This window comes from Gymnogyps californianus, chromosome 7 (genome assembly GCF_018139145.2).
Source record: "Gymnogyps californianus isolate 813 chromosome 7, ASM1813914v2, whole genome shotgun sequence".
Taxonomy (NCBI): Eukaryota; Metazoa; Chordata; class Aves; order Accipitriformes; family Cathartidae; genus Gymnogyps; species Gymnogyps californianus.
The window spans coordinates 12,503,502-12,530,877 of NC_059477.1; the positions used below are offsets into that span (position 1 = coordinate 12,503,502).

Consider the following 27,376-nt stretch of genomic DNA (forward strand, 5'->3'; position numbering starts at 1 on the left):
ATGCAGACAAAATTAAATAACGTTTGCTCTCACATTTGTCTCTGATGGAGGAAGATGTACCTTGAACGTCAAGAGACAGTACAAGGAGTTTAAAATCAGAGGGCTGAAAAAGAGAAGGGAATTCTTCTGTGCGTATGTAAGGGTTGATTTGAGATGTGATTCTGGTTAATGGGAACATGATACTTTAAATTATGTTTACCTGCTTTGTCTGGCTGGGACTGTCTCTTACTTTGCTAAAACTATTTGCTTCTGAAAAAGCAAAAGATGGATTTAATAAATGTTTTTGCTACATTTTGGATATTTGCCTTTTAAGGCAATGCCAGCAGCAGAATATTGAAATCTATTTAGCCTTTTCTGTGTTTAAAAAAATGAACTGTCTCTATCAATCTTGATATTTGAAAATACAGTGTGGGGAGGAGTTTGCAGTTTTAATGTTGAGAAGGGGCTCTTCCTTGCTATGGTGTTTGTAATGACTTGGTATAATCCAGGGTGTATTTCTTTTTAATAATAATAATAATTTCCCCCCCCCTCCTTTTTTTTGTGCAAATGAGAGCATGAGGAAATGTTGGTGGAAAGCAATATAAAATATTTTAGCTTTTTATTTATTTATTTTTATTCAAGATATACTACAGTTCAGCCTTTTAAGTTGTTGATAAATACGGCTTCAAGGAACTGGATCCATAAGTGCTTGCTGCATGTTTTTAATTCCCCAGAAACGTCTCTTCACTTCAAAGCACTTTTTGGGTGAATAGGCCTGAGAGCAATTTTAAATGCATAAAATAAAAGTTGTTGATGTTGGCCTCTCTCTTGTATGAATGGGCTGTACTTCTTAATTCCTTTTACAGTAAAATGGAAAAAAGGTTGACCCTAAATCTCATAGTGGGAAGCTGTGATTGTAGGTCTGCCTCACTCGCTGGCTCCACAGCACAGGTAGCGTGAGTGCTGGGCAAACCCTTTCTCGCCACCTCCGAAAACACCGTATATTTCACATTCTTTAAAAAGTCTGCTTTGAAAATAACCTCTGATAAAAACAGCCCTAATGTGTTAGAATTTTTTCCCCTTACAGGAAATTGCCAACTGAACATACCTTTTTTTTTTTTTTTCGTGGAAACTATAAACTCTGCCTGTGTGTTTAATGGGGCATAGACAGGACTGACAGTCCAGGCAAATGGAGGTGCAAATGCTCGGAGACCTGCCACAATGATCTGGAAAACAATTAACTGTCTGTTCCCTCCTGCTCGGCCTTTGTCAGCAGGCGCAATAGACAAAGACTGGTTTGTGCAGTTTGTTTGTTTTTTCCTGGGCAATTAATTTCACCATTGTGTTCCACATTAAATATTTTCTTTTGAGAGAGACCTTATTAGAATAAAATTTAATGTGCTTTGTTTAAGGAACCGGAATGATTTTTCAGGACTCTATTTATTTTTTTTTATGGTCACATCGCAGTGGTTTAGTGGAACTTGACTGTTGCCGTGTCTCATGGAGGAAGAGGCTTCATTGATGATACTGGATTGTATGGGAGTTTCTGCAGAGGAGAGCAGGGAATGGGATTTGCCAAAAACAAGAAAATAAGGTGGACTGTTGACAATACACAGAAAACATTTTTGAAAAGTATGTCAGCTACCAGAAATACAGTTTAGAATTATTTATTTCAAATTACAGCTTTGCTTGATACCATACATAGAGTATGATGAATGGATTCCGGTAATGTTGTCATTGATTCCCACACATATATCCTAGGGTAGTGTAGCGTGTCACTTACAGCGCTGTTCTTCAGACCTTTCCTTTCCCACGACAAAGGACTCTCCCTCTCCGCCTCTGCCTGTGTGCTCCCCCTCGTTGGTGGCCGGCAATGGGAAGATGCTCACTCAGGTGGGCAGCACGTGCAGTGTTTATAACCTGTCAAACTGATGCTGGTGTTCATTGATCACACCTAAAAAAAGGAGATACTCAATGTGAAAAGAAGGGATGGGGCCCAGCTGGACCTGACAGATGGTTGAATTATTCATTGCAAACAGTTATCCTGTGAAGCTAGGATTTTTTTTGGTTGAGAATTGTTCGGAAACAGATTGTGGTTTCTCTGTCTGCATGATACATTCATGTGCTGATGCAAGCATGCATGAATTCAGGGACACTTGTGCATTTTGCTTTTCAGTTATTGGTTCAGCATTATTTTTCCTGCAAGATCAAATGATTGAATCATTTGCAAATCAAAAGCAATAAACAAGTGATAATAAATGTTCTTGGTTTTACCCAATCTCCTGGCTTATGTACATACAGAAATTTTTCTAGAAAAATAAAAGAAGCTCTTCAATTATATTTACATGTTTTCGAATCATAAACAATAAAAAGTGCAAAAAAGGTTGAATAGAGAAGCTATTTGTTATATAAAATCATGTTGACGCTAACATTTTTCTCTGTATTCAAGCCTCTTTACTGGAACTGATCTTGTTATTTTGGAGCACAGGTGAGGAAGGAAGCGTGTCTGTAGGTACTGTTGAGAGACGGCAAGTTAGTTAAGAATATCTCGGCCAACACGGAGATGGATTGGGGATTTTTGAGAAGAGAAGTAATATCTGTGACGCTGGTGGGGAATAAATCGATGTATTTAATGGCAGTGTTTTTGGTGACACAGGTATTGGTCCATGCACGCTAGCGGAAGTCTGCTGAGGTGTGTGTGGAGAGGAACTGCTCTTTGTCTGCTGTTCTTTCAGATTCAGTCTTTTTGGGGTTTTTTTGTCTTGATGCAGTCATGACAGCTCTTTATTCCCAAAGAGAAAGTCCATTTTCCCAGTTTATGTCAATGCAAAATGACTAAATAGATTTTTGTGTGCTTTTCCACTGAAATTCGTATTTCAGCTGGGACAGAGTCATCCCCAAAGGAATGTTTTTCACAGTTCTCTGAGCAGCTGAAGACAAGGGATATTGCAGAGCAGAGCATCCACTGCCAAGGAAGTGTCATAAAGCACTGACGTCAAACACAGTCCAGTACTTAGACATTGTCTTGAATTCGTATCTGTTTTTTCCATCCAAAATTGGACATAGACTAGGAAAGCAATTACCCGGTTTCTTTCTCCACTTCTTATAATTCTCTCTCTAATTTACCCACCACTCTCGCAGTTTCTCTCTCTGGTAGCCCATGTCCCTTAGTCCCTTCTAAAATAGGACCTGAAAACAGTCAGATCAGAATTTTTCTTACATAATGAGGTTCCAGTTGGGTACTTTAGTTACTCTGTTTTAGCATAAGCCTATTGAAATTTGACCCCTCCCCCTGTTCCTCCACTGCTTCTGTTGTTTTAGAGAGAACTGGTCTTCATGCACCAGATCACATCCTGCAACACTCTGACACCATATTTCCCCAGAAATATTTGTGAGCAAAAACCTGAAACTGGAATTTAAGGTGAACTTTATTCCACTTCCTTCTGTAGTTTGTGTCAATAAGGTTTTTTGGATGTTTCCAGCTGATGTAACCATCCCTGATAACTGTTCCTCTTACAAGGCTGTTGCAGGAAAAGGCTCAGATACAGAAACCTGGCTTGGAGCATATTGGGACAGAGACAAGGCGGACTGGTGGCCACCAGTCCTTCCCATGTCTTGGCACCACGTGCACATCCTTCCTTTTTTGCAAGACTTGCTGGCACACAATTGATTACCTGGCTGTTTCTTGTCCCAAATGTCTGCAAGAAATGCTCAATGCTAAAGAGGGAATCCTGTTCAAATTTTCATGAGCTCAATTTGCACTTCAGCTGTTTTCCCAAACTGGTTGTATTTTTGTAGCCTTTTTTATTTTTGGTTGGGGGGGTGGGGGGTGGGTTTTTTTTGTTTCTTTGGGTGTTTTTTTAGCAATAGCGGCACGATATGGTACTCCTTACCCAGGAAAAACTCTTTCATTGTCAATGTAAGGCATAGGAGATTGGGACAACGGCCGTGAGGAGACACCTGAGAGAAAGCTTCTTTTTAGTTTGATGTTCAGTCGGTTTCTGTTCTAAACTTTGGAATATTTATGAGAGGATTCTTTGAACTGTCCCTTTTGTATCATTTATCTTCCCAGCAGGAGCAGTGCTTTAATTTGCCACCAAGAGTTTTTCCTGTCTTTTTTTGTCTTTTTTGGTGAGACTCTGCTGTGTTAATTTCCTCTCCTCTTTTCAGTTTGTAGAATAGTTTGTAATGAAAAGAAGAAATTGGTTTCTAGCACAGGAGTTCATTAAAGTAAAAAGAAATAACATTTTTTGTTCAGTTTGTACTGATCCTATGATTAAACTGCCTTTAGTACAGACGATAAATAAGCCTGTTAATTTCTTGTGAGTACAAATATGATGCCCTCAGTGTTAAGATATTTTAAAATTCACTTAAAATTTATCTTTGTAATTAACACTTAACAGAAGTGACAAAGTAAAGCATCGTTCTTTCCATGAAGCACTGGGATTTTAAATTTGATATTGCATGCTATATTTAGGCACTTAAGTGAGACAGGTCAGCTATATTTTCAGCCCGTGGTCTGTTCCACTTTCTGGGTCCCATATACTGGACAAGAGAGAGCTCCCGGGTTTGTGCCAGCTCTTGCTTCCCATGCTTTTGTGAGAAACCGGAATGATTGTAACAGGGTGCTTCAGGTAGATGGAGATGAATCAGGTTTAGGTTTCTTGCTTTCAGCGTTGCATAAAAATATTTAAATTAAATGAGCTATTTTGCAGAAAAAACCTAACCTATGCAGATGAGGCTTTGTATTCCTCATTCCCATTAGTTTATTAAACGTGATATGTACTTCTGGGACTTGTGCCATGTGCATCTTTTGTCAATCTGAACAACCCCTTATTCACTTCTTGTTGTGAGAGCATTTCTGGTGCTGCAGCCTCTCCAGGAGGGTTAGCACCTCCAGGACTCGCGAAAATCTTTGTGTCCCTGCTCCCATGGAAACGTGGCAGGGGTCTCCGACGGGAGGATCAGGGCCGTCCTTTGTTCCCGCAGAGCTCTGCGCCGCTGCAGCTGCCGAGCGAGCGCAGAAGGGACCCCGCGCCCTCGCCACAGGTCTCGGCCCTCGGGACGCAAGACACAGTACTGAAATTAGCAGGATCCCAAATGATGTCAAAGTGTGTGGCAGTTTCTCCCATTCAGCCTTCTTCCCTTCTGCGTACTTGAATAGGTATACACTGTTGGTCAGCGAGGTAGCATTTTAAGTCCCTATACCAGAATCAGGTTTTCACTGTGTGTGAAAACAGGTGTGCTTTCACTCCTATTTTTGTCCATTTTTTTTTCCACGTGTAGTGATGTTAAACACATCACTCAGTAAAGTTTATCACCTTCTTTCTGACATGGGAAATGCAAGTTGTCCTGAGCAATCCTGCCAGCTTCAGCAGCTGCTAAACATTTCCTCACTGACTCCAAGTGGACCCAGATACCAGCATCCATCCTCTAAAGGCTGCTTTTCAGTATATGTTGCCTGGAGGTTAATCCCTTGAAGCTTAGCATTCAGGGGTTAACACTCTGGTGGAGCATGAGTTTCCTGAGGGAGCAGGACGTCTCTCGCTCTTTGAGAGTCACTCACCGAAGCAAGTTGCCGCTTGGGAGCTGACATTAAACAGCAGCCTGATGGGCTCCAGGCAGATGGTTGGGACTTACACAGTTGCCCAAGAGCACTGCTCAGTGCGGGTCTGAGCAGAGTAAAGGTGCATGGAAATTCATGCTGCAAACATCAGAAAGCTCACTCTTCACATTCGAGACATGTTGGTGGATTTTTGAAACATTACTGGCAAAACTGGGCTTGAAAATCTTGGGCTATCGTGTGATTTATGGGGTTACCTTCCCAGCAGAAAATCTCATGGTCCTCCATGTTGTGTTTAGGGCTTCTGGTTTTTGTCTTGGCACCGCGAGAAGTAGGTGACATCCCCAAGCAGGGTTTCAGATGTGATGCCAGCTGGGAAAGCAGGGGACCATTCAGACTGGGAGACCGTGGACTCATTTCAGAACCAGTGCCAAAAAAGAAAAAGTGTATCTAGATGCCATGACACAGGACTGTTGAGCGGGAGCTGTTGATCAGCAGAGCCACGGTAGCAAAGTCTCCCAGGGGCTGACAGACAGGACCAAGCGGAGGTGTCTGTGGCCAACATGCTGCATCCCTGTCCAGCATCCTCCGCTGCAGCCAGGAACCCTGCCAAAACTGCTACCTGCTGTCCTGTGTCCAGCACGAAAGGATGTGCGGGGCACTAGTTTCTAACTGAGGCTCTCACTTGCTTTTACCTACGTTAGATGGAATACTGACAAAACGTTAACATTAATTCCAGTAAATAGTTACTAGTAAATTAGCTTTTTAGATGACCTTTAAAATATTTCCTTATTAAATATCCCCCAAGGTGCTACCTTGTGTGTAAGTGAAAACGTATGAGAGGGGAAAATTTAAAAAAAAAAAAAAAAAAAAAGAAAAAGTGGATTTTCAAATTAGTTTGGCTATTTTTTGAGGGTTGTATCAGTTCTGTTGCCAGGATTTGCACAGAATCCTTGCAAGAATATCTATTGTGATGTGCTTTAAGAAGAAAAAAAAAGAAAACAAAAAAGCCAAACCAAACAAAAAAACCCCACACCCCATGCTGTAATTTTATTCCTGGCTAGCAGTTACTTGCCTGTTGTGCTCTTATGTGTATAAATTAGGCTGTGGTTCTTCAAAGTGAACACCCAGGCTTCATCCTTGCACTAGCCCATTGTTACGGTCTTTTACCACAGCATTAGGAAGCAGGATCTCGTGCCTGCTGAAACTGCACACGCAGTTCTTGCTGGGACCAGAGCCTGGCCTGTCATGTAGAGATACCAGGTCCTGCACACTGTTATCACAGGTGGCGAAGACACCATAGGCTGGCCAAAACTATATATCATAGTTGGCCCCAGGTTTGTTATTTCTACCTAGTGCATTATTTCCTAGAGGAACCTGTGAGGGGGTATGCCAGGTGGTGCACTAAGGGCATCCCCTAACCCCAGTCGCTGAGCTGAGGAACTCTGAATCCACTCTCAGGATTTGTCACGGGACAAAAGCTGCTTATTTTTGTCAAGATTACTGCCGAGCAGGAAGACAGGAACAGGTTAAATTCTACTATATGATCTGTTTTTAATTGTTTATTCTTGCTGAGCTGAGAGCAGTGAGACTTTGATGTCAGCATCAAAGGAGCAGAGGGCTGCTCTACCTACTCTGCAGCAAGGGAAAATTGACATCCTATTGCCACTTTTCTCTTAAAAAAATGAATATAATACTTTCATGTCTGAGAATCCTAAAGCAGGCATTTCAGAAACTCCTGGGAGTGGGTCCAGTAATTGGAGGAAGATATGGTCAAACTTAGATTACCAAATTGCATGATTCTCAAGCTTGCTTTTTTTGTGCGTGGTATGATAATTTCCTGTGGCCATATATATATGTGTATGTATGTATATTTACGTATATATAAAAAGCTCTCACAAGTCAAGTTCTACTTTAGAGATCTGAGCACAGGTGAGTCGGACGCTTTGGGTATACTGTCCCAGTTTAGATGCATTGACCTCGCTGGGCAAAACTTTGCTCCTGGGTAGGAAGTACAGGCACAGACCCACGGGAGGCCAAGCCCATGGTGATGGGTGCATGGGGCACAGCAGCCGTGGAGATGCTGGCAGTGCCTGGCTGGGCCGGGCAGTGCGGGCACTGCATGTGCAAGAGATGCACGTTTGGCCTCTGGCTGCCTCTGTAGTTACTTGCAGGTTTTTTCAGGATTCTCGCTCTCTTTACTGCTCGCACCAACTTCAGCGTTTGTAGTTGGCGGCTGAATGGCTCCTTCAGCACAAAATGACTATGTGCTGTGGTACAGAAAAGCTGGAGGGTGGGTAGAAATTGTCATTTCTTTCTAGATGACACGCGAAAATATCAAAGAGGAAAAAATCAACATGATGCATGAACAAGCAAGTAATAAGAATGAAAGGCAAAGGATACTATCAAAAGTAATTTCAATCTTGGGCATATCCACTGGGCATGTTCTGTTAAAAAACAATTTTGCACTCTGTAGATATATCAGGCTTTTTTCTCTCTGCCTGTGAAGTTGGTAATGGATTTTGGTTTTCTCATGTTCTTGTTTATATCAAAGCAAAGGCATAGGTATTTTTATTAAATGCAGCCTGTCCTAGTAGGTTTAATTAGAAATGAAGATGGCATGAGGAGCAAAATTTGAATCTGAATTTCTCCAGAATTTGGGAGTTCGGGAGTGACAAGTGGAAGCATCTCTCCTCCCTTGTATGTAATTAAAACAATAAGACATGCTAATTTGCAAGTGTTAATTTAATACTGTTACACTGTCTTCCACAAAAATCATCAAAACCTACTGGTTGTGTTTTCATATTTAGTGTGTTTGAAAGTAGGAAGGCTTTTAGCAGTTGTGGCATTTTGGCAAAGCTTTCAGATGGTGGCCTCTGTAATTTCAGGCTGTAACATTAGGCGGTATTCAGTTTGCTTCATTTCTAATTGGCACCGCTCTCATGCTGCTTGGATTTGATTGGGGTTTGTGGTGTACGTCCCAGGAGAGGGAGATTATTCTCAGGCATAGTTATACAGCATGTTCTTGCCTTCTGTAACAGATGTATGTGCCACCTTTTGCAATTTCGCAGAATATAGCATTGGAACAATTTGCTTGCTTGCCTGGGCTTCTGAAGGGTTTTGGAAGGTTTGTTACTCAAAGGAGAATAGCATTTGCAAGAACGGAGGCTCAGGAAACTTGTCACATAATGGACACTTCATCTGTTTGCTGTTAATGGGCTACTCTAGGAAGATGCATAAATATAGATATCTCTTGAAACTTGTAAGTAGGCTTGTTGAAACTGCCTGCCTCTTTGGGTGTTGGTTGTTTTTTTTTTTTTCTTTTAAACTTCAACAGAAATGTTGAGGATAGGATAGTATTTGGATCTGAAATTCTCCAAACAGAAACTCAAGAAACACTGTAGCTGTCTGAACCACTGTAGTGCATAAAGCTCAGCACAGGCTTAAGTACCTCTTGAAATCAGCGCTATTCATGACTTGGTAACATTTTTGATAACCACTTATGTCAAGGACAGTACTTATTTCTCCTTTTGTTTCAGGAAAAGTACTAATTAGAAAGGGCTCAGTTTCATGTAGAATGAATTCTATTTGTCTGCTAACTCTGCTTTCTTCTGAAATCACTTGTGTTTCCTTCACGTTATTTGCAGTGGTGTCTCACTGATGTACAACAGCTGTTCTTTAACTTTTGGAGCAAAACATTTTCTGAGCAGCTGTCATTTAGCTTGATACAGATCTGGGAGCTCTGATACAAAGAATGATCCAATCTTCATAGTGTTGCTTGCAGAGCAGAGCTCTTAAAGTTTGAACCTTTGTACTTTTCTGTGGACTAGATGTTGCAGGAAACCCTAGTAATGCTGCTTTTTTTCCATTTATTTTCTGACAGATGATTCAAGAGAGCAGGGTTCTTATTGAGACAGCAGACATCACTCACGACAAGATTGTTCAGTGCCAGAAAGCAGGTAATCGTTCTTTATTGTGCAGTTCTGGATGGGAGATGGGAAACGATGTGCCATGATTTACTTATAGTTTGTGACTAATGCAGCATCTTTCAAGTGGTATTTAAGTGAGCATCCCGGTCTTTCCCTGGCAGACTCCACCCCCCTGAAGGCTGATCCTCCAGTAGCAATGCAGGCGTGGGATCAGGAAAAAATCATCAGCTTTCACCTTAAAAGCTTTTTCTCCATCTGCTCTACAGCTCTGAAATGTCTGACAGCATTTAAATTAGTCAAATGAACTAGAAAGGCATTCAATTAAAAAGAGGGAGTGAGAAGGCGTGCTGCCTTTACTGAGCTCCATTCTCTACCACAATCGTTCCCTTAAACACAGAGGAGGCAAGAGGTTTTGAAACCCACAGGACCAAGCTGTGTTGCCTACCTTTACTTACTTTTGCTGTTTAGGTTTCGTTTAGACCTTGGAAACTTATGCCAGTATAATTCCATTGTATCACAGTGAATCTGTCTGGCTATGCATTATGTACATCAGGTATATGGGTGCAAGCCACTGTAAGTAGGCTTAAAGTAGATCATATGTTGCTGGTGTATTGTACTGGATGTCTTTATCTGAACTAGTGCTCTGTCTCATGTGCACCAGTAGAAAGGGAAGAGGTGGTTTCAGAAGTGGCCACCTGCATGCTGTCTGCTCTGCCGCAGGTTCACGCTCCTTTTTCAGGATGGTAGAAGTTGCCAAAGTGTCTGTGACTCACAGTTCAGCTTATTCATGCAAACCCCTCTTCATCACTTGTTCAGGATAGCAGGCTAGACTCGGAACTGGGACTACTTGTACTACATAAGAATAAGCCATGCTAGAGAGGTAAGAGTCCATATTTGGCGGTGGTAATCCTCTACAACTAAATCCATCAGCTTTCATGTATCAGAAACTATGCTGAATAAATACATGCAGTGTATTTCTGTTAGGGGTTTACACTGCAGAAATGAAATCTGTTTTCAGTTCATTTAGTTGTACAGCTGCACCTTTCTTAACCTGTAGCAAGCCTGGAAGGTCAGTAATGCAAACACTTGCTACTGCATTTAATTTGTGTTCTTGAGCATAGTCTTCTGGGACCACAACAGTCATAAATACTGTTGTTTCCAATAGACATTTTTGGATTTGGCAAGTGATGCAGGCTACAGTCATTTGCTTCTATTAAGTGTAAATAATGAATGAAGCTGATGTTTTGTAGTAAATCCTTTAATTCATCTTTTTAATTAGAGGAAATTTGAAAATTGTTTCAACAATAGCATTTGACTGATTTTTATGTGGTGCAAGAGCAGGGTGGAACCTAGTCCTTGCTCTTTGAAATTCGCAGCTCTGGAGCCATGCTGGCGCTGTGGTAGCAAAGGGAGGAGAGGCAAGCAGCTGTGTCTTGCTGGATTTCACAGGCCTCATCTTGTGTCATGCCTTGGCTTCTATGTATCTGCATAAGCAGCATAAACGTCCTCAGCCCAAAGCCTTCGTCAGGTGCAGAGGGTTTAGGAACGGGACAGTGACAGGAAAATGCAGCACCGGAGGGTCTTTCTAGATGGTATAATTTAAGAGCGGTACTTTGTACTAAATTATGCAGACCCTCAGCAGCATCAGCCAGCTTTCTGCCCACTGTGCTCTGTACACAGAGAGAAGAACCTGCAACACTTGCCTGGGCACTGGCGTCTTTGTGAGCAGGGGGCTGGAGACGTGTGCAGAGAACACGATGCAGGACCATGCCACCACGCTGATGTCCAGAGTTTCATGCAGTTCCCCTTTCCTTCCTTCCCCCAGCAAAAAGATTAATTTCTCAAGTTTGTTCTCTTTGCTGCTGTATCTACTTGTATTTTCATTTGTTTTGCTTTGTTAGCCTTAAGATACCATTTCTGATTGAGAAGAAGGCTGGAGAGATATGAAGTGCTCTTCTGAAGCCTCAGGATTTAGATAGAGGAAAGCAGCAGGAGAGAGGATCCCTCGCCACGCTCAGTTACCAATTAGTTTGTTGTAAACGTTACCCAGGCAAATTGTTAAATAACATTTTCAATGTGGCAAGATGAAGCACTTAAAATTAAGAGGTGTCAGAGGTACAATTGCCTGTGACATTGTCCTTCACCTCACCACAGTCCTGCTTGCTTTGAACATGCGTTCCCACCAGACCTCTGCTTCACACTATAGCCTGTTTTGGTCTGGGTTCCCTGTGCCCCAGGGTCCTGCCCGCTCCCCCAGATGGCTTCTCAGGAGGTTGGTTTTGTTGGTTTTTTTCATGTGCAGTCTCAGCCCAATGCACAGTGGTCAGCAGCAGCTTGGAGGACTGAACTGCTAAATGTTTTCGTTGGTGCTCCTACCTGCAGCCTAACAAATGTTTGCAGCTCCCTCTCCCCGAGGCAGCAGTGTCTCCACATTACAGGTGGGGAAGTGAGGTCCAGAGGGAAAAATAACTAAAAGGATGCTACATGAAGGCAGGGCTGTCCACATGAAGCTGAGCACCATTAGCCTTTGTATTTTTTTGCAGGACAAAGCCAGTCATTTGAAGGTTTTCCTTCCAGTGAAATAATTTGTAAGTCAGTTGGCATGAGGCACACCTGCAGGGCAATCTTGCTTGGGGTGCAATTATTTAGACTGTTTTCCAAAGGAAGTGCTGCAGGAGCTCTGTTACCCTTGACAGGTAAAACCTGTGAGTGGGTGAAGTTTTGGAAAATAAACAGTAGAGAAATCTTATATTGTGTGGAGCTGAACTGCCTCAGTGTTATCAAGCTCCTGGAGTTGGTGCAAGGCAAGAAGAAACCTATTGTTAGTCTTCCAAGAGTGCTTTGGGCAAGCTACGCCGAGTGCAAGCCTGCCTTGGGCTGTTGAAGGACTGACTCCTTCAGCAACCCACTAAACAGCTCTCTGCATCTGCTCTGTGCAGGTGTTCTCTCGATGGGCATTTCTTTGATGTAATTTCAACGAAGCTCGAATTTGCGAGTGACATTTGTCTTAAAATGTTAGGGGAGGGAGAGCTATGAAACAGCTGGAGATGGAACTTGGTTTGTGCAGCCAGGATGGGCTTCAGGCGTTTTGGAGTGATTTAGTGCCAATTTGGCCTTTGTAAGGAACAAATTAAGGGAACACAAGCAGCTCTCTCTCCATTTTGTCTCTTAACCCACACCAGACTCAGAGAAATGTTTGCATACACTGTGCAAATCTTGTGGAATTGGTGGGCTAATTGGACTTGTTAAGGTTTTTAATCTGCTCCCAGATTTCCTGAATTCAGATTCAACAGATTTTCAGACATTTGCCACAGAAACTAGCAATGAAATGTAACAATTCCCAAGGCTGTGGTTGGAAGTCTCAGTTCTCCAGACTGCAGGAATAGCAATCCTGTGATTAGCGCTATGCGTTTCTGACATAATTTATCATTGTGAAGTACAAGGGCTTTTCGGTATGACTGTGATTAAGATTAATGAGGAGCTGTGCATTTGAGTCTGTATTTGCTGTGCTGAACAAGTATCTTCCACGTCTGTCAGACTGCCTTCCAAGGTACAAAATCATCTATTCAAGGAGCGCGACAAGCGATTCCTTTTGTCGCAATATTGCCAGCAATGCAGACTGCAGGCAGAAGCGCTGGAGGAGTGTTTGTGCGGGAACCAGGCGCGTGCCTGTGTGGGACCCCAGCACTGGAAAGGAGAGTTACATACAAAGTGGAAGCACAACTGCAAGATTGCACATGACCCTTTTATTCTGGAAGATGCTCTCCAGGATGGAGTCATAACAGGGAGGGGAGGGAAACAAAGAAAGAGGTTGCAGGAAGTACCAGCTGCGAGACTGAAAATGCTCACTGAACATTTTATAGGGAAAATCAATCATGCACTGGGTGATGTAGCAATCTGTATTTTTAGGAATGGAATTCCACGAAGAGCTTCATAACCTTGGGACAAAGGAAGGTTTGAAAGGAAGAAAATTAAGCAAAGCCATTGAGAGTTTTGCGTGGAATATCACAGTGCTGAAGGTAAGCACAGAAAGCACCACCTTGTGTCTCCTATTAACTTTATAAGCAAACCTTTGCTCTTTTAGCTCATGTATTTATACTGTCATACTAATATTGAAGCAACTTTTTTTTTTTTAACAGGATGTATAAATTACCCCCAATTATTGAGATTTATCAAACATATCTAATTACACCTCTGATTTGGAAGCTCTGGAAGGGAATTTATCTAAGCCTGAACAAAAGAGGAAAGATAGCTTGTGGTTTGTATGCTCAGGGACCTGATTTTGGTTGTCTGTTCTGCCCCACGCACCCTGAACATGACCTGTCTGAGGTCACCGTGTCTCAGATACTTGTTTTGTAAAATGAGAACTAGAGCATCTCTTTGGGAAGGCATGGGGCGGGAGGGGCTGTCATGCGAAAACATGAGGAGTATTGTAGATCCTGCAGAAATGTTAGGGTTATGTTTCAAAAGTGGAGCACTATCCAAACAGCTAAAAAAGGGATTTTCATCACTCCATCCTGGCTGCGCAGTGACACACTGCGCGGTGATCACGTTACTCACCAGGCTTTAGCTACTGGTTCAGCACCAACCAGCTACACATTGTCACAGTAGCTGGATGTCTGAGCCTGGGTGAAGTTACCCCGGGACAGCCGAAGATGGAAAGAGGAGAGGATCTGGTGCAGCCACAGCAGACGGCAAGGAGAGGACCTGAGCCAAGCATTCAGGTTGTTAGCATTCAGCTCATGCCTTCTTTCACAGCCTCATTTCCCACCTTGCTCTGACAGATCACACTTTGATTCCCCTTGCTCTCTCCCTGCTGCTCCCTCCCTCCAGCTCCCATTAAGCAGGTTGCCCTGTCTGACAGCATCTCCCTGTGACCGCCCAGTGCCTTTCCCTTCGCTGGCATCCCAGGGTGAGCCAGCTGATGAGAGGGAGTTCCTCATCAAATGTATACCTAAATGTACCATGTAACAGTGGTAGCAAGAGTAGTAGGAGATGCATGCTTCAGCGTCATGGAGGTGGAAAGAGCGCTAACATGTCCTGAGCCGGAGAGGGAAAAAGGAGTTGGGAACAGAGAGGCTGAGGGGCAAAAATGGGTGGGAGAGGCCATTGGTAGTAGAGAAGGGTTAGAGAAGACGTGGGGGACACCTGTGGTTCCTTGCATACCTTGATTCACCATGAGAGAGAGGGAAAGTGAGTAATGGAGTCAGTGTAGGCTCAGTTAATAGGACCTCTGATGAAGAGAAAAGGCAACCAATTCAAACGTGATGGAAGGGACTGACCTTTTCCACACAATGTAATTGAGGCAAGTAGCTAAAGAGGACCAAAAAAAAAAAAAAAAAGGCACTAGGCAGTTCTGAACATTAATCTGAATACCTTTAGCTCTGTTAGGTAAAATAAATGCCTCATGCTCACAGTCACTCTAAACACAGTCAGGGTTACTCTAAACTTTTCCATTTTTAGATGTTTGTCAAATGAGAAGTTCAGACCTCTGAGGGTGACCTGTGATTAATGAAGGTACAAGTAGGGTATCAGAGAAGCATTTTCCATGAAAAATAATTGCTGCCTAGCACATATTGCCAACATATTGAAGAGCATTTCAAACATCTAGTCAAGGTCAAGGAATAATTGACATGTTTCATTTCTAAGCCACAACTTCTTTTTTACCTTTCTCACATAATAAAATATTAACAGTTTGTGGCAACTACCCACAGGTATGAATGCATGTGAAACACCTTTTGATTCTGACTGAAGTCCAACTCAGCAATGACATTAGACAACTGGGAATGTGGTTGTACCTCAGTAATACGAGACCATCAGTCATTGTTCTTATTTTTCAACTTTTTTTTTTTCTTAAAGAATACTGCATTTCAGTGACCCTGCCCATAACAAAACTGTTTGCTGGTTACAGCTGCATCTCATGTTTGGAACTGACTCTTCCCTCTATGCGGGTGAGAGCTTCCCAGGAGGATTTGGTGAGGAGAGACTGACAGCCCTGCCCCACTCAAGCCACCAGTGTCCTCCATATGTCTAGTGTCAGGGTGGTCACTACAAATATATTTCACCAGATGTTGGTATAGTGATCTAAGAAAAGAAAAAAATAGCCCATAACATCTCGCAAATATATCAGCTGCTTTACACTAGATGAGGTGAATGAATGGCACAGCACTGACGGGAGAAAGCCTCTTTGTGTGCTCGGGGTTGTTGGAGGCAATTACATCATGCGGCAGTAGTCAGTTTGTATGAGGTGCCCATGAGCAATAGCAGGTATTATGTTGAGCTTGTGCCTGCGAGATGATTAAATAGTCTTTTCCTAGGCTAGTGAAGCCAAGGCATATTTAATTAATGTATTTCTTTATAAAGACTCGTTGCAATAGGTAAGCTTTGAATACAAAGAGGGGATGCAATAAGAAATTGCTACTGGCAAAATCATTAAATAGAGTGCAAGATTAAAGTATATTTTATAAAAATCATAACTGTGGGCTTTCTTCATGTTTAAAAATGCCCTGAGGTACTTTTAAGAGGTACCTGATGAGAATGAATCAAAATAATATGTCATTTTCTTCCTTAGTTTATATAAACTTAATTACATATTAGTAATACCCACTAGTAGGACAAACTGTTTGCCAGAACAAATGTTAGTAAGAACAGGGATGTTATAACTTGGTGACAGTCAACTTTGACATATATGCATATTTTCAAAATGTCATATCTTATTTGGTCCCATGTCCTGTAAAATACTGTCAGGCTCACAGTCAGTGATATTGAGAGGCACAACGTCAGTACACTAGACAGAAGACTCGTGTTCTCACAGTGACATTACAGGAATGGTTATGATCCCAAATGTAGTCTCACTTTCATTTTTATTTCCATACACCACCGTCTCTGTGCCTCTGTTTTCTTTTCTGTATTTAATTAAGTGCCAGTAAAATGCAAAGGTAGCAAAAGAAATTTTGTTTTTATCACCTCAGGGGGACCATGGTGCTAGGAACTGTTTGTTTCATCCTAATGAGCCTGCAAAACTGCTTGGCTTGGCTGACCCTCTCTTTTGCATCAGAAGTTCACAATTCATTTTCATGAGATATTTGCCTGGTTTTAAAATAGGCGACTATCCATTTCATGGAGTGAAGGGGTTCACGTGGGTGCATGGGCTCGTGCTTGTTTCTCCCCAGATGCTGGTGTTCCTCCCGCCTTCCCCTGGCGAGGTCACCTCCTCCCTGGCACGTGTGGTCACTTTTGCAGGCAGGTGCGAGCTCCTCCTGCCTGCGCTTGGAGAGAGGGGGGCACCGGGCCGTGTAAGGCAGAAGCTGAGAAGCCTCCTTAGGGCAGTTTTGGCTTTGAGCTAACGCGTCCTCCTGAGAGCTGGGCTATAACCACTTGCACTCAGTGCTGCCATAAAGCACTAGCCGGCTTTCAGGTCGGGTACGCTCGCGTACGTACGGGCGGCGTGCGTGCAGGGCCAGCTCAGGTCTGCTCAGCTCGGGTCTGCTCCCAGCCCTCTCGGCTACTGCCTCTCCTGGGGCCCTTCTGCCCGCTCTGTCTGCCTCTCCTGCGGGATCTTGTCCCAAGCATTTTCCAGTAACTTAGGCACTCTCAGCATCTGTCACATGCGCAAACCACTGATTTAATGACTGCTCTATGAGTTTTTGAGAATGTTTGGGGAAAAAAAAGCTGTAGCCTGCAAAACTGCTCTCCTTGCTGAGGCAAAACTGCAGCAGACTACCAGGAGATGTTTACTTGGACAAAGAAGTTGGAATCCGCCTGAGTCCAAGAGCCTGGCAAGTAAGCCAAGCAAAGTTCAAGTGTGTTGATTGTGGTTCAGATTTATTGCTCTCACATGGACATGCTTTGTCTGTCTGCAGACATACTTTGCTGGGCTATCTGTGCTTTGGTGGATCAGCACATACAAAGTCTAGGAACAATACCACCAGATACTTGCCTGCATGTTGATGGTAAATATCTAGATAGTTAATATACCATCATACTGACTTATTTATAGACAAAACATGGGAAGACAAAGATAGAGTGGCATTTACTGGTTTTGTCTTCTACTGAAGGGGAAAACACCCAAATGTTTGAATCTAGTCTCTGCTCTCAAATGCATTCATGGTTTTTTAAATCTTTTTTGCTGCCATGATAAGATTTCACCTCTGTTGCCATAGACGTGTTCTGTCTTACTAGGACTCCGACTGCTAGTGCATGCTACAAGACATCAAGTGGTTAAATTTTCAGGTATCATTTCAGCACCCGTCCATGAGTGTATCTGCTAATTATCCTGCATTTAAATTAATGCTGATTAGATGTATAAAGAGAGAGGTTGCTGAATGCAGAAGGCGTACAACTATTAAATTGCTAATGCAGTTCACTCTTTGGGGGGAGATCCACAATTTTATGACGTAGTCATGATCAACGTTAGCTCTGGTGTAAGTGGTTTTATGCAGTGAAACTGTGCACAAATAGCACTTTTGGAGGATTATGTCCTGAGATGAATTTAGCATCACTACAAGGTATCGGTTTTCTTTAGGAAGAAAAGCAACATATCGGACAGTGATTGTTATTCTAAAGTACCTTATGCACAAGGGTACCACACAGAGTTGCTGCTGATATAGGTCCGTTCACAGCCTTAATTTAAGGATTATTATAGTGCACTATGAGAGTGTTTTTTAATGGATACTCTACAGTACTCTAAAACCATCTTGTAAGGAAGATTTATTTGGGTCTTTTCACATCAGTCCTTTTTCCTGCAGTTAGGCAAGAACCATGGCTTCGCTCCTTGGCATGCTACAGAGTGGACAGCAGAGCAGCATGGCAGAATCTTAGGGACATTTCATGTAATTAAGCACAATGGGAACAATATATTCTACCGCATGTCATATAATTGCTGCCAAAGAATTTGCACAACAATTTACACTATCTAGATCTTAAGCAAGAGCACGGTGAATTCACGAGCCCCTGTAAAGCTGCTGCATTCCATGTACCATATATTTATCTCCCTGCAAGTGTCAGTTAGGCTTCCTCCTGCCGCCCGAAAAATTCCTCATATCTAATGTCTCTCCTTTTCCCAGCATATCTCTGTGGACATAAGCACAACGGTGCTCAATTTGTGAAACTGCAAAAATAGATGAAATAAAAGCCATAGTGGCTTAGCAATAAATTCTTGTGGTTTGCTGTCATCTTGTGACAGTGATAGTCCAGCAAGAGCAGTAGACAGGAGTGGTTTGCATGGCATGAAGTCTTCACACTTGCCATTAAATGCAGGGCTCATTGTATTATTCCATGTCTACTTGTCCCCAGATCTCCCTAGATAAATATGTTTTGAATGTGGTTACCCCAAAGGCTCTTTTTCTGGAGAGGTTAAATGCCTCTCCTGCTGTCTAGTCCTCACGTTGTTTGCATTTCCTTTGTTGATATAGTTCAGAGTGGTGTTTCTAACTTCTAAGCCTCTCCAGACTGTGTGCCCTGGCTACTTTTGAGCGATCTGCTGCCTTACTCTAAGACCGGCTCAGCTGCAGCTGAGATTGGCTGAGCCAGTCAGTCTTTGATGGGACGACAGATTTTACAAACATACAAGGAAATGCAGGGCTGCTCCAATTATTCACGTAGTTACTGGATCAGGTTGGTCTCTTACACATGAACTGAAGGACAAAAAAGAAAAAAATAACACAAACAGCTGGCTGAAAGAGAGTGCTAAAGAGAAGGTGAAAAGGTCCAGCAAGGTCAACATCTGTTTTCTTTATTGTTGTAAATACCAACCTGCTTAGCTTGAAGCAGTTTGTTTAAAAGTAGAGGGAAAGGTGAGGAAGGAGATAGGTTTAGTTTGTTCCTTACTGGGCGTGTGAAGAGTCTGGAGGAGCGGCGTGGGAGTGCAACCTGTTCCCAGGCCCTTTGCATGCTCTGAATGCAGTGGTGAGTGCGGTGGAGGCTCCCAGCTTTGGAGCTCATTCAGAGGGCAAAGCCTGTGCTCCTGGCCCTCAGACCGTGCTGCAGGGCTCGTCTGTCTATGGGGAGGTGTTTCAAGATTTTTCTGGGATAGGGGGACTTAGAGTCCTTTAAAAGATACTGAGTTACAAGATAAGGAGGTGAAAGTGTGTGATTCACACACAAAGCTGCTTTGATCAGTGTATTTTGTAAACCAACAGAACCAAACCACGTAATTACTAGGTAAGCAGATCCTTCTTGTATGTAGCAGAGTGCTGTTCTCTGCTGATTCTGTTGGTAAATGCCTCCTCCAGCTCTCCCCCATACTGCTCACAGCACTGGCTTTTGCCTTTCTTGCCCATGCCCAATTGCAGGAACCAGAGCTCTTTAAAAGATACTTGGTCTCAGTGGATTTTGTCAGTTGTGTGGAAACTTCTCAAGTTACTTCAACAGTGTGTATCAGGGTAAAAGGAGTGTAATTCCAGTGTCTCAGTGGTACTAGTTAATCAACTGGAATATACTCTTGTTCTTGGCCATCAGCCATGCTGCTGAGCATTGCTCCGGGGAGGATGTAGTGAGCAGTCTCAAACAAGAACAGCATGGCCTCTCTGGGTACCTGGCTGCTCCCTGCGAGCTTTTGAAGCCCTAATGGTGTTTCTGACAAGGTCTCTGTTTTCTTGGCCAAGGAAAATTTCAAGTCATGAATTGGATTTAGAGCAAATTAAATATTCATATGTGTTTAAAATATACAGGAAGGCCACCCAGGCGATCTTAAATCTGCAAGTACCAAATGCTGGTAACAGCAGGGACTAATGGAGGAAGGGAGAGCAACAACCGCCAGGGTTCACAGCTCTTGCTCCTTCATGATACCGTGAGTTTCTGAGGAGAAGTGTTAGGGCATGGAGTCCCAGGATGGCTTGACAAAGAGTAGAGACCTCATCCCGTATTAGTTGGTTATTCCTGGGTTTTTGTCCAATACTGGCACAGCAGGAGTGTTTCATTGACTGGCAAGAAGCTATTGTCCAGACATTTGGATCAGGCAGCGTCGGTGCTTAACCATCCAGCCACAGGGATCTACATGCACCTGCACTCTCCTGCCTGCAGCACTGGTGCTTGTGATGAGCAGCACTCACCTCCCCACCTCATGTGGCCCCCGCAGGACCAAGCCCAATTAATAGTTTCTGTTCCTTCAGGGAGCACACACCATTTTCTGACTTTTCTCCAGCCTTTAACAGCTATTGGGGTGCACAGAAAACAGGACTGGAAGGGCCTGTGGGAGGCTGTGTAGTTCCTCCTGCTGCCCTAATGCAGGATCAAACTGAATATTTAGCTGCTGTGGATCTAAGCCCTGCTCAAATACTTGGCATGAGAAGGTGCTTGGTATGAGGCTGTGGTGTTCTCCATGGTGACACCCAGTGTCCGGGGGACCCAGGGACCCGACGTTGCTTGGTGCACGGGGAAACAGCTGATAGCCAGGGCCATCCGAGCAGAAATGTGGGGGTCTGCCGTTTCTCTCGCTTCCCTCTTCCTCCTTCAGCACCAGAGCTCTGCTCCCAGAGGTCTTTCACAATAGTGAGTTTAGGGACAAGACCCCCTTGCATTCAGGGTGGGACCCAAGTGTAGGACACACCAAAAATGAACCTCACCAAAGTTCATCCAGGAAACAAGTGCTGTGAGCTGCCTTCCTTTGGTGTAAACCTTTTTGGAGGGGGATGGGGATGGGACGGACAGATGACTGCAATCCAAAGGTATGCATTTCAGCTGTAAATATTACTCCTTCAGTTCCAGTGAGGTGGGTGTGTATGTGTGCATACGCACATGCATGTATGTATATAGGAGGTGAGACAGGCCATCAAATATATATGTGGAAAAACAGTAACTTTGGGACAAAAAGAACAGATTAGACAAGTGAAAGATGGTATGAAAAGCCTTGAGTGATACCTTGTCTTTGCCCATTTTCTTTGTATTTGACTAAAACAAGCCAGAGGTAGATGGCAAGCAATCTTGAGATGTGCCGTTTATTTTGAGTGATGTGACAAATTGCCAAAAGCCATGGATCTGATGCTGAGCCGCTGGCTGTGCACACGAGGCAAGGTGCATCATGTTGCAGCGATGGTGGTGGGAGACAGGGCCAGGAGCAGGCGAGGTTGCTGTGCCTGGTGCCCCTTGTGCCAAGGCCACCTCAGCGGCGCGGGCTTCAAGCCCAGCAGAGGGTTGGCACGCTGAGGAGCTGTGTGTAGAAAACCAATTTTAGCGTTGCTTCACAAGTGGAGGCTTGTCAAGATGTTTAAATAGCACTAGTCTGCCAAAATAGATGCCTATCTCTCTCCTTGTGTAGGCTGGCTGTTCAGTGAAGCCCCCTGCTTGGTCAGCTCTCCTGCCTCAGTTACCCGCCTGTGCCTCACTGTTGCCTCCATCTTTCCTGTCTCATCTCCCCAGCCTCAACTCCCCCTTCCCTCTGCGTCGCCCCAGTTGTGTGTATCATCTAAATCATGCTAAAGCAGTGGGAGAACCACCACGCTCTTTGTCTTACCTGTGTATCTGCTTCTCCCCCACCCTTCATCTGGACTAAACTTCTCGTGACTCTAAAGCTGTTTCTACCAAAGCTGTTTCTACTTGTGATCTGGTTTGCATGAGTTTATTGTTCCGTATTGGTGCTGACTTCACTCTGGGGTAGCTGCGTGGGATCTGGCATGGCTGTGCTCCCGCTGGTGGGGCAGACCCCATCACAGCCTGAGCCCCAGCTGCGCTGCTGTCGTCTGTCTTCTCTACCAGCCTGGCAGGGATTTTAGCACCTGGGTGTGAAGGCCACCTTCTCTCAAGGGTGTGGGTCATCTGGTCCAAAGACTATGCAATTGGAAAAGTAATTAATAACATTCAGGTAATGATGTATGAATACAAAGAAAGTTTGTCCTCCGAATGCTGCTCTGAGCAGTAACAAGATTATCACCTATGAGGAGGTTATTTGAAAAATCAACAGGTAGGATTACAAGTTCCTTGAAGGTGCTCATCTTTTGAGGAAAAGGAGCTATTGCTGCACGTATGTGTGCCTGAGCAGAACTGAGCTGGAAAATGGGTAGTACTAAGGGGGGGGAGGGGAAGATGACTGATTGGAATAATGTTTGTAGATGGTTCCCTACTAAAGGAGGATTGCTTGGGTGTAAAAACTGGGTCAGTGTCATCTCCCGTCCCTTGGAGGAGGAGACAGTGAAGCCAGGAACTGCAAGTGGTGTAGGAACTTCAGCAACTTCTGCCACCATCCGCTCCCCTGCAACAGTGACATTTTCATCTGAGACACGGATATCAAAGACTGCCGTACCCAGCAGTGGAGTTAATTAACACAACCTGGAAGACATGGAAGTTGGGAATCTTGTTTGTGCCAGTCTGACAACGTAACCTCATTCAGAGGAATTAAAAGGGCTGTAATGAAAGTATAAGTTTCAGCAGAAATTCACACATTTCTTGCTTTAATCTGTCAATGGCTGTACTAACAAAGAAAGAAAGAAAATGAGCAGCTGCCTCTGTGAGGTGTTAAAGATTGCATTATAACCCAAGCTGAGCCGCCAGCCCTGCCACACGCAGCTCGAGCAGGAAGGCAGTGTGCTGGAGGGGCAGGAGCCGTTCCTCTGGGTCCTTTCCCGGCCCGTGGGGTAGCACTGGGCTTGTGCCCCAGGCAGTGCTGCTGCCCCAACCCCTGGCACTAGTGAGGGGCTTGGAGAGACCTTTTCCTTCCCGGGTTGGCAGTGTCCTGTGGTGCCTCGCCTGGATGATTATTCATGACACTGAAGACATCAGTGGTCTTTTCCTTTGCTCCCTTACATTCACTGTTGATGTTGTTTCAGGGTGGTCAGTTAAGCAGCACAGTATTTCTCATGTGCCGAGACGCACAAAATGGATGCTTTTTCTTGGACTTGAGGACTGACTATTGCTTAGAAAACTCCAGTTATCTCTCTATGCAACTTGGAGGTTTCCTGATGTCCCTTAAATAATATATGAGAAGACCGATTCAGTTGCATGGTTATTTATTATTGAAAGGACACATTACATTTTTTAATAGTTTCAGTTGTATTTTAATCTCCATTATTTAGCAAATTAACTTTACAACCTAGAATCTGCTTTTGCTGTGCTCATCTTGTCCCTCCCCAGCTAGCACACATTGCCGCTTCTGGCCCATGTAGAGATGACACTGATGGTGCCTGCCAGGGTGTTTTGTCTTCCTCCTGTTTTAAACTGTTGAATGCCGTTGTGAATCAGTGTCATGTGTCCTGGTAAAGATCTGGCGGAGCTTGTGATTGCTTTGGGGCTAACAAAATACAGGTAGAGAAAACTCCCTTTGCTTTCCTCCAAACGTGGAGCTCGTGTGTGTCAGCTCAGCGCCCTGCCTGAGTCAGGGTAAGCCACAGGCTCTGGGAGGATTTTTGCCCAAAGCAGTCATGTTCCTACACTGTTAAATTCCCCGGTTCATTTAGACACAAGTCTTTGTGGCACTGGGGAGCTTCTCCTTTCGGCAGCCTGTGTGTGCATTGCTGTTGTGCTAGGGAGCATGTGTCTGAGTGAAGGGCTCTGTTTCTAGGTGGTCCGTGGTGGAACAGAGCAAGAGGGCGTTGCTGCCTGAAGCCTTTACCCACAGTCATTTTTCCTGAATTTGTGCAGGACTGTTGAGTATCAGGGAGAGACCGGGGTGCTGATTTGTACATGGCAGGAACATTAAGAGAGGATCGCTTGTACATTGTTTTTTCTCCAGCATTTGCTTATTGTTAAATCTGAATTGTGCCGTTCTCTGGGAGCTGTAAACTGGTGCTAGCCTGAAATGGTTATGTTTGAATGTAAGCTTTGGTGTGTGCCAAGAGGTTTAACGTCTTCTAAAAATTACCTCTGTGGTATATTTTGAGCTTGTTAGAGCTACTGTCAGCAGATCACATACAGTTTCCCAGTGGCTTATAAATGATGGGAAGTTGACTGCCCCTTTTGTTATGTGAATTACGTGCCAGCATGTACAAAACCCTGCTCCCTGTGGGGGAATGGATGTCTAATTTAAGCTAATTCCCTGGGGGAGCTTGGGAGGTGATGAAAGCTGCCAGTTGCTCCGTTGAAACTTCCTCCTCTGCCGTTGCTGAGATGGTGGTTGGGTTTTCCCTGGCACTGTCAGTGGCCTCAGTCTAATCCAGTAACATACTTTATAACTGAGTGATACCTGGCCCTTGTGCTTTGCTGAAGCTAGGGACTAGCATGTCTCTGTATGAAAGCCATGTCCTCCCCCTCTCCCTCCCAAGCATAGATAGGAATCCTCTCTCCACGTGGCAGGATGTGCATAATACCATTGCTAGCCAGGACCTCTGACAACTTCTGCACTTGTGTGAGTACAGGAGTCAGGGGAGCTGAGCTCTGAATCCAGCAGGCAGCGATTTGCTGGCGTGACCTTCACCGTTTCATTGTGCCAGTCCAGCTTCCATTGCTGCCTCCTGACATTGAAAAGAGAAAATGTTCATCCACACCGCTAACATATTCCGAGGGCTGCGGTTAAAGTAAAATGCTATTTAACTCAATGGCGGTATTGATTCATTTTTGCAGTCTGGAGCCACCAGCAGTAGAGGGCTGCGGACTGTGTTAACATATATGATTATTGGCAATATGGATCTGCAGGGAGGGCTTGGACAGTTAGTCAAAAGCCACAAACTGCACTAAGTGAAAGTTGTAGGTGTTCAGTGAGACCAGGCATTTGCTTTGCAGTTATTCTTCCCATAAGCCCTAAATGTGGCAGGCGTTCCCAAAAACTTGCACAGGAGCTAGGGAAATCAGAGGCCCAAGTGTTTGCAGGTGGAAGTAAGCTTTGCTGTATGACAATGGATTGGGAAACTGCGATCTTGTATGTTGTATCCTTGACAGCTAGAGTCTTCTTTTACTTGGGTCAGATGAAATCAAGTGCAAGGTGAAGAATCCTGCAGGAGCTACAGGACCCTTTCTTATGGGTCCTTATGGGAAATCCCAGGTACAGGTGGGATCCATTTGGGGAGAAAAGCTGAGATTTTCAACAAACCGGTGATTCTGTTGCTGTGGCAGCTGCTGTTTATTTTTAGATCACAAAAAGAAAAAGATGGCATTGCTTATGTCAGATAGGCTGTGTATGTGAGAGAGCAGACTAAAAAGACACAACAGTCAGACTTAGAAGAGCAAGTTAGGCCCATATAGTAGTTTTTTTTTCTCCAGCGTCCTCTGTGCTACGAATCAGACACAGGTCCCGTATTGGCAGGAGGAGCCTTACTGATATGCTGTGATCGCTCTGAGCTGACAGAGCAGGGAGTGACGATAATTGCAGTTCAGTGCTCTGCGTGTTCTCACTCGGTGTCACCTGGGCTCCTGCTCTGTCGCACCAGTGACCCGGTGATGTTGGCGTGCCTAGCAACGGGGAGGAGGTGAGCCACATGAAGGCACTGAAAAGCACCTGAAAAATTTTTCAGATTTTCAAGCAGTGACCAAGGTGGTGGGAGTTGCACGACTCAGCCTGAGGGGCCTAATTTAGCAGTCTGGGATGAACGGGCTGAGACTGGAGGCTGCTGGCAGCATCAGGAGAAGGACAGTTTCCTTCAGAGGGTGGCTCGGTGGTCTGAAGCTGGGTAGTCTAAATTCATCCTCTCCAACCCTCACCAGTAACCGTGGAGGTATTACTACAGCCCTCTGTATCAGGCTTAAAAATTGAGTTCAGTGTTGCTGAAAAGCCTCTTATTTTCTGTGGCATGGCATCGTAACAGGTCGGAAATTATGCTTGTTCGGTTTCCCTCATTGACATTTTGGGGCAGTCAATGTGTAAATGAATACTATAGTCCCTGTCCTGCACCACTTGTTATTTTTGTGCTTGGCTTACTCAGTTCGCTTTGTGTCTCCATTCCCATCCTTCACAGGGGGTTCTCACGTCCAGCCATGCCTGTTTCTGATCCCTCCTGATTTTCTCCTCCCCTGCCAGTTGCTTTGTTTCGGTAGCTCTCTGCCTGCTGGGTCAGTGTGCTGCTTACAAAAATAACCGTACACGCTCCTGTTTGTACTTGGTTTCACATCTACACTGGGAACGCGAGGCTGGAATTCTCCCCAGGGAAACAAGCCCTGTTAGCACATGGGGCCCACGGCCACTGTGCCCACGGGAGCTTCTTTGACCTCTGGCTGGGGGAATATGAGCAGAGAAGTGGCTCAGCTCTACTTTTACTGAGCTCACTGGCCAGTCTCACCAGCAAACCTGCCTTTGGCTGCAGGGAACCAGAATGACAGGGCTGGTCCTTGGACAGGGAGTGTACCAGTCAACAGGGACGAGGTAGATCAGAGCATTTGCTTAGGGATCTTCTAAAACTTGTTCCCTCTTAGCAGTTAGACAGCATTTTGTGTTATTTTTTTCTTTCTTCACTTAACCTTTCATGTGATTTGGAGTTTTTGGTCTCAGCTTAAAGCTTTCTGCTTCAGCATAAAGTTGTTTGTGGTCTGTGCTGCTTGTGAACAGGTTAGAAACTGACTGCCCACAGCACCTCGCATGAAGGGAGGAGAGCAGCCGAACCAGAGGGGTGTCATGTCCCCTCTGGGGGAGTAGGAATGGGGAGCTCGGTGGCTTCTGCAGATTCCTGCGCCCCAATCAGCTGGTGATGTTTGCCAGCCACTACTGCAGCAGGAGGATTTGCAAACCATATAGTTGCTCAGAAATTAGTGTTTGTGCCAGGCGGTTACTCAGAGACAAGGAGAGTGTAAGAAGCTGTGCACAGGAAAAAGCACTGCGTGAGTACGCTCTCTTACCTGTCCAGAAACGCTGCGCTCTGACTGGCGTAATTTCATTTCGTCTTAACGAGATTATTTCAGTTAGCTTTAAGCACAGCTGCAGGTATTTTTTTTTTAGCTGTTGTCCTAAGCAGTAGTCTAAGGAGAGCAGTGAGTGTTTGTACTACATCTCCTCTAACACGCTCCCCACCCCCCCACCCCCCAAAAAAACCCCCAAAACCAGCACAGGTGC

General features: G+C 44.3%; 1 protein-coding gene across 1 annotated transcript in view; it reads left to right on the forward strand.

Annotated features, from left to right (window-relative positions):
* The window catches only part of PLCL1 (phospholipase C like 1 (inactive)), a 209,316-nt gene that overhangs the window by 171,009 nt on the left and 10,931 nt on the right, over window positions 1–27,376 (forward strand). The window contains exons 4-5 of the mRNA XM_050900429.1: window positions 9,426–9,501; window positions 13,381–13,490. Of these exons, the coding sequence (XP_050756386.1) occupies window positions 9,426–9,501; window positions 13,381–13,490 (186 nt within the window). The remainder of the gene's footprint in view (window positions 1–9,425; window positions 9,502–13,380; window positions 13,491–27,376) is intronic.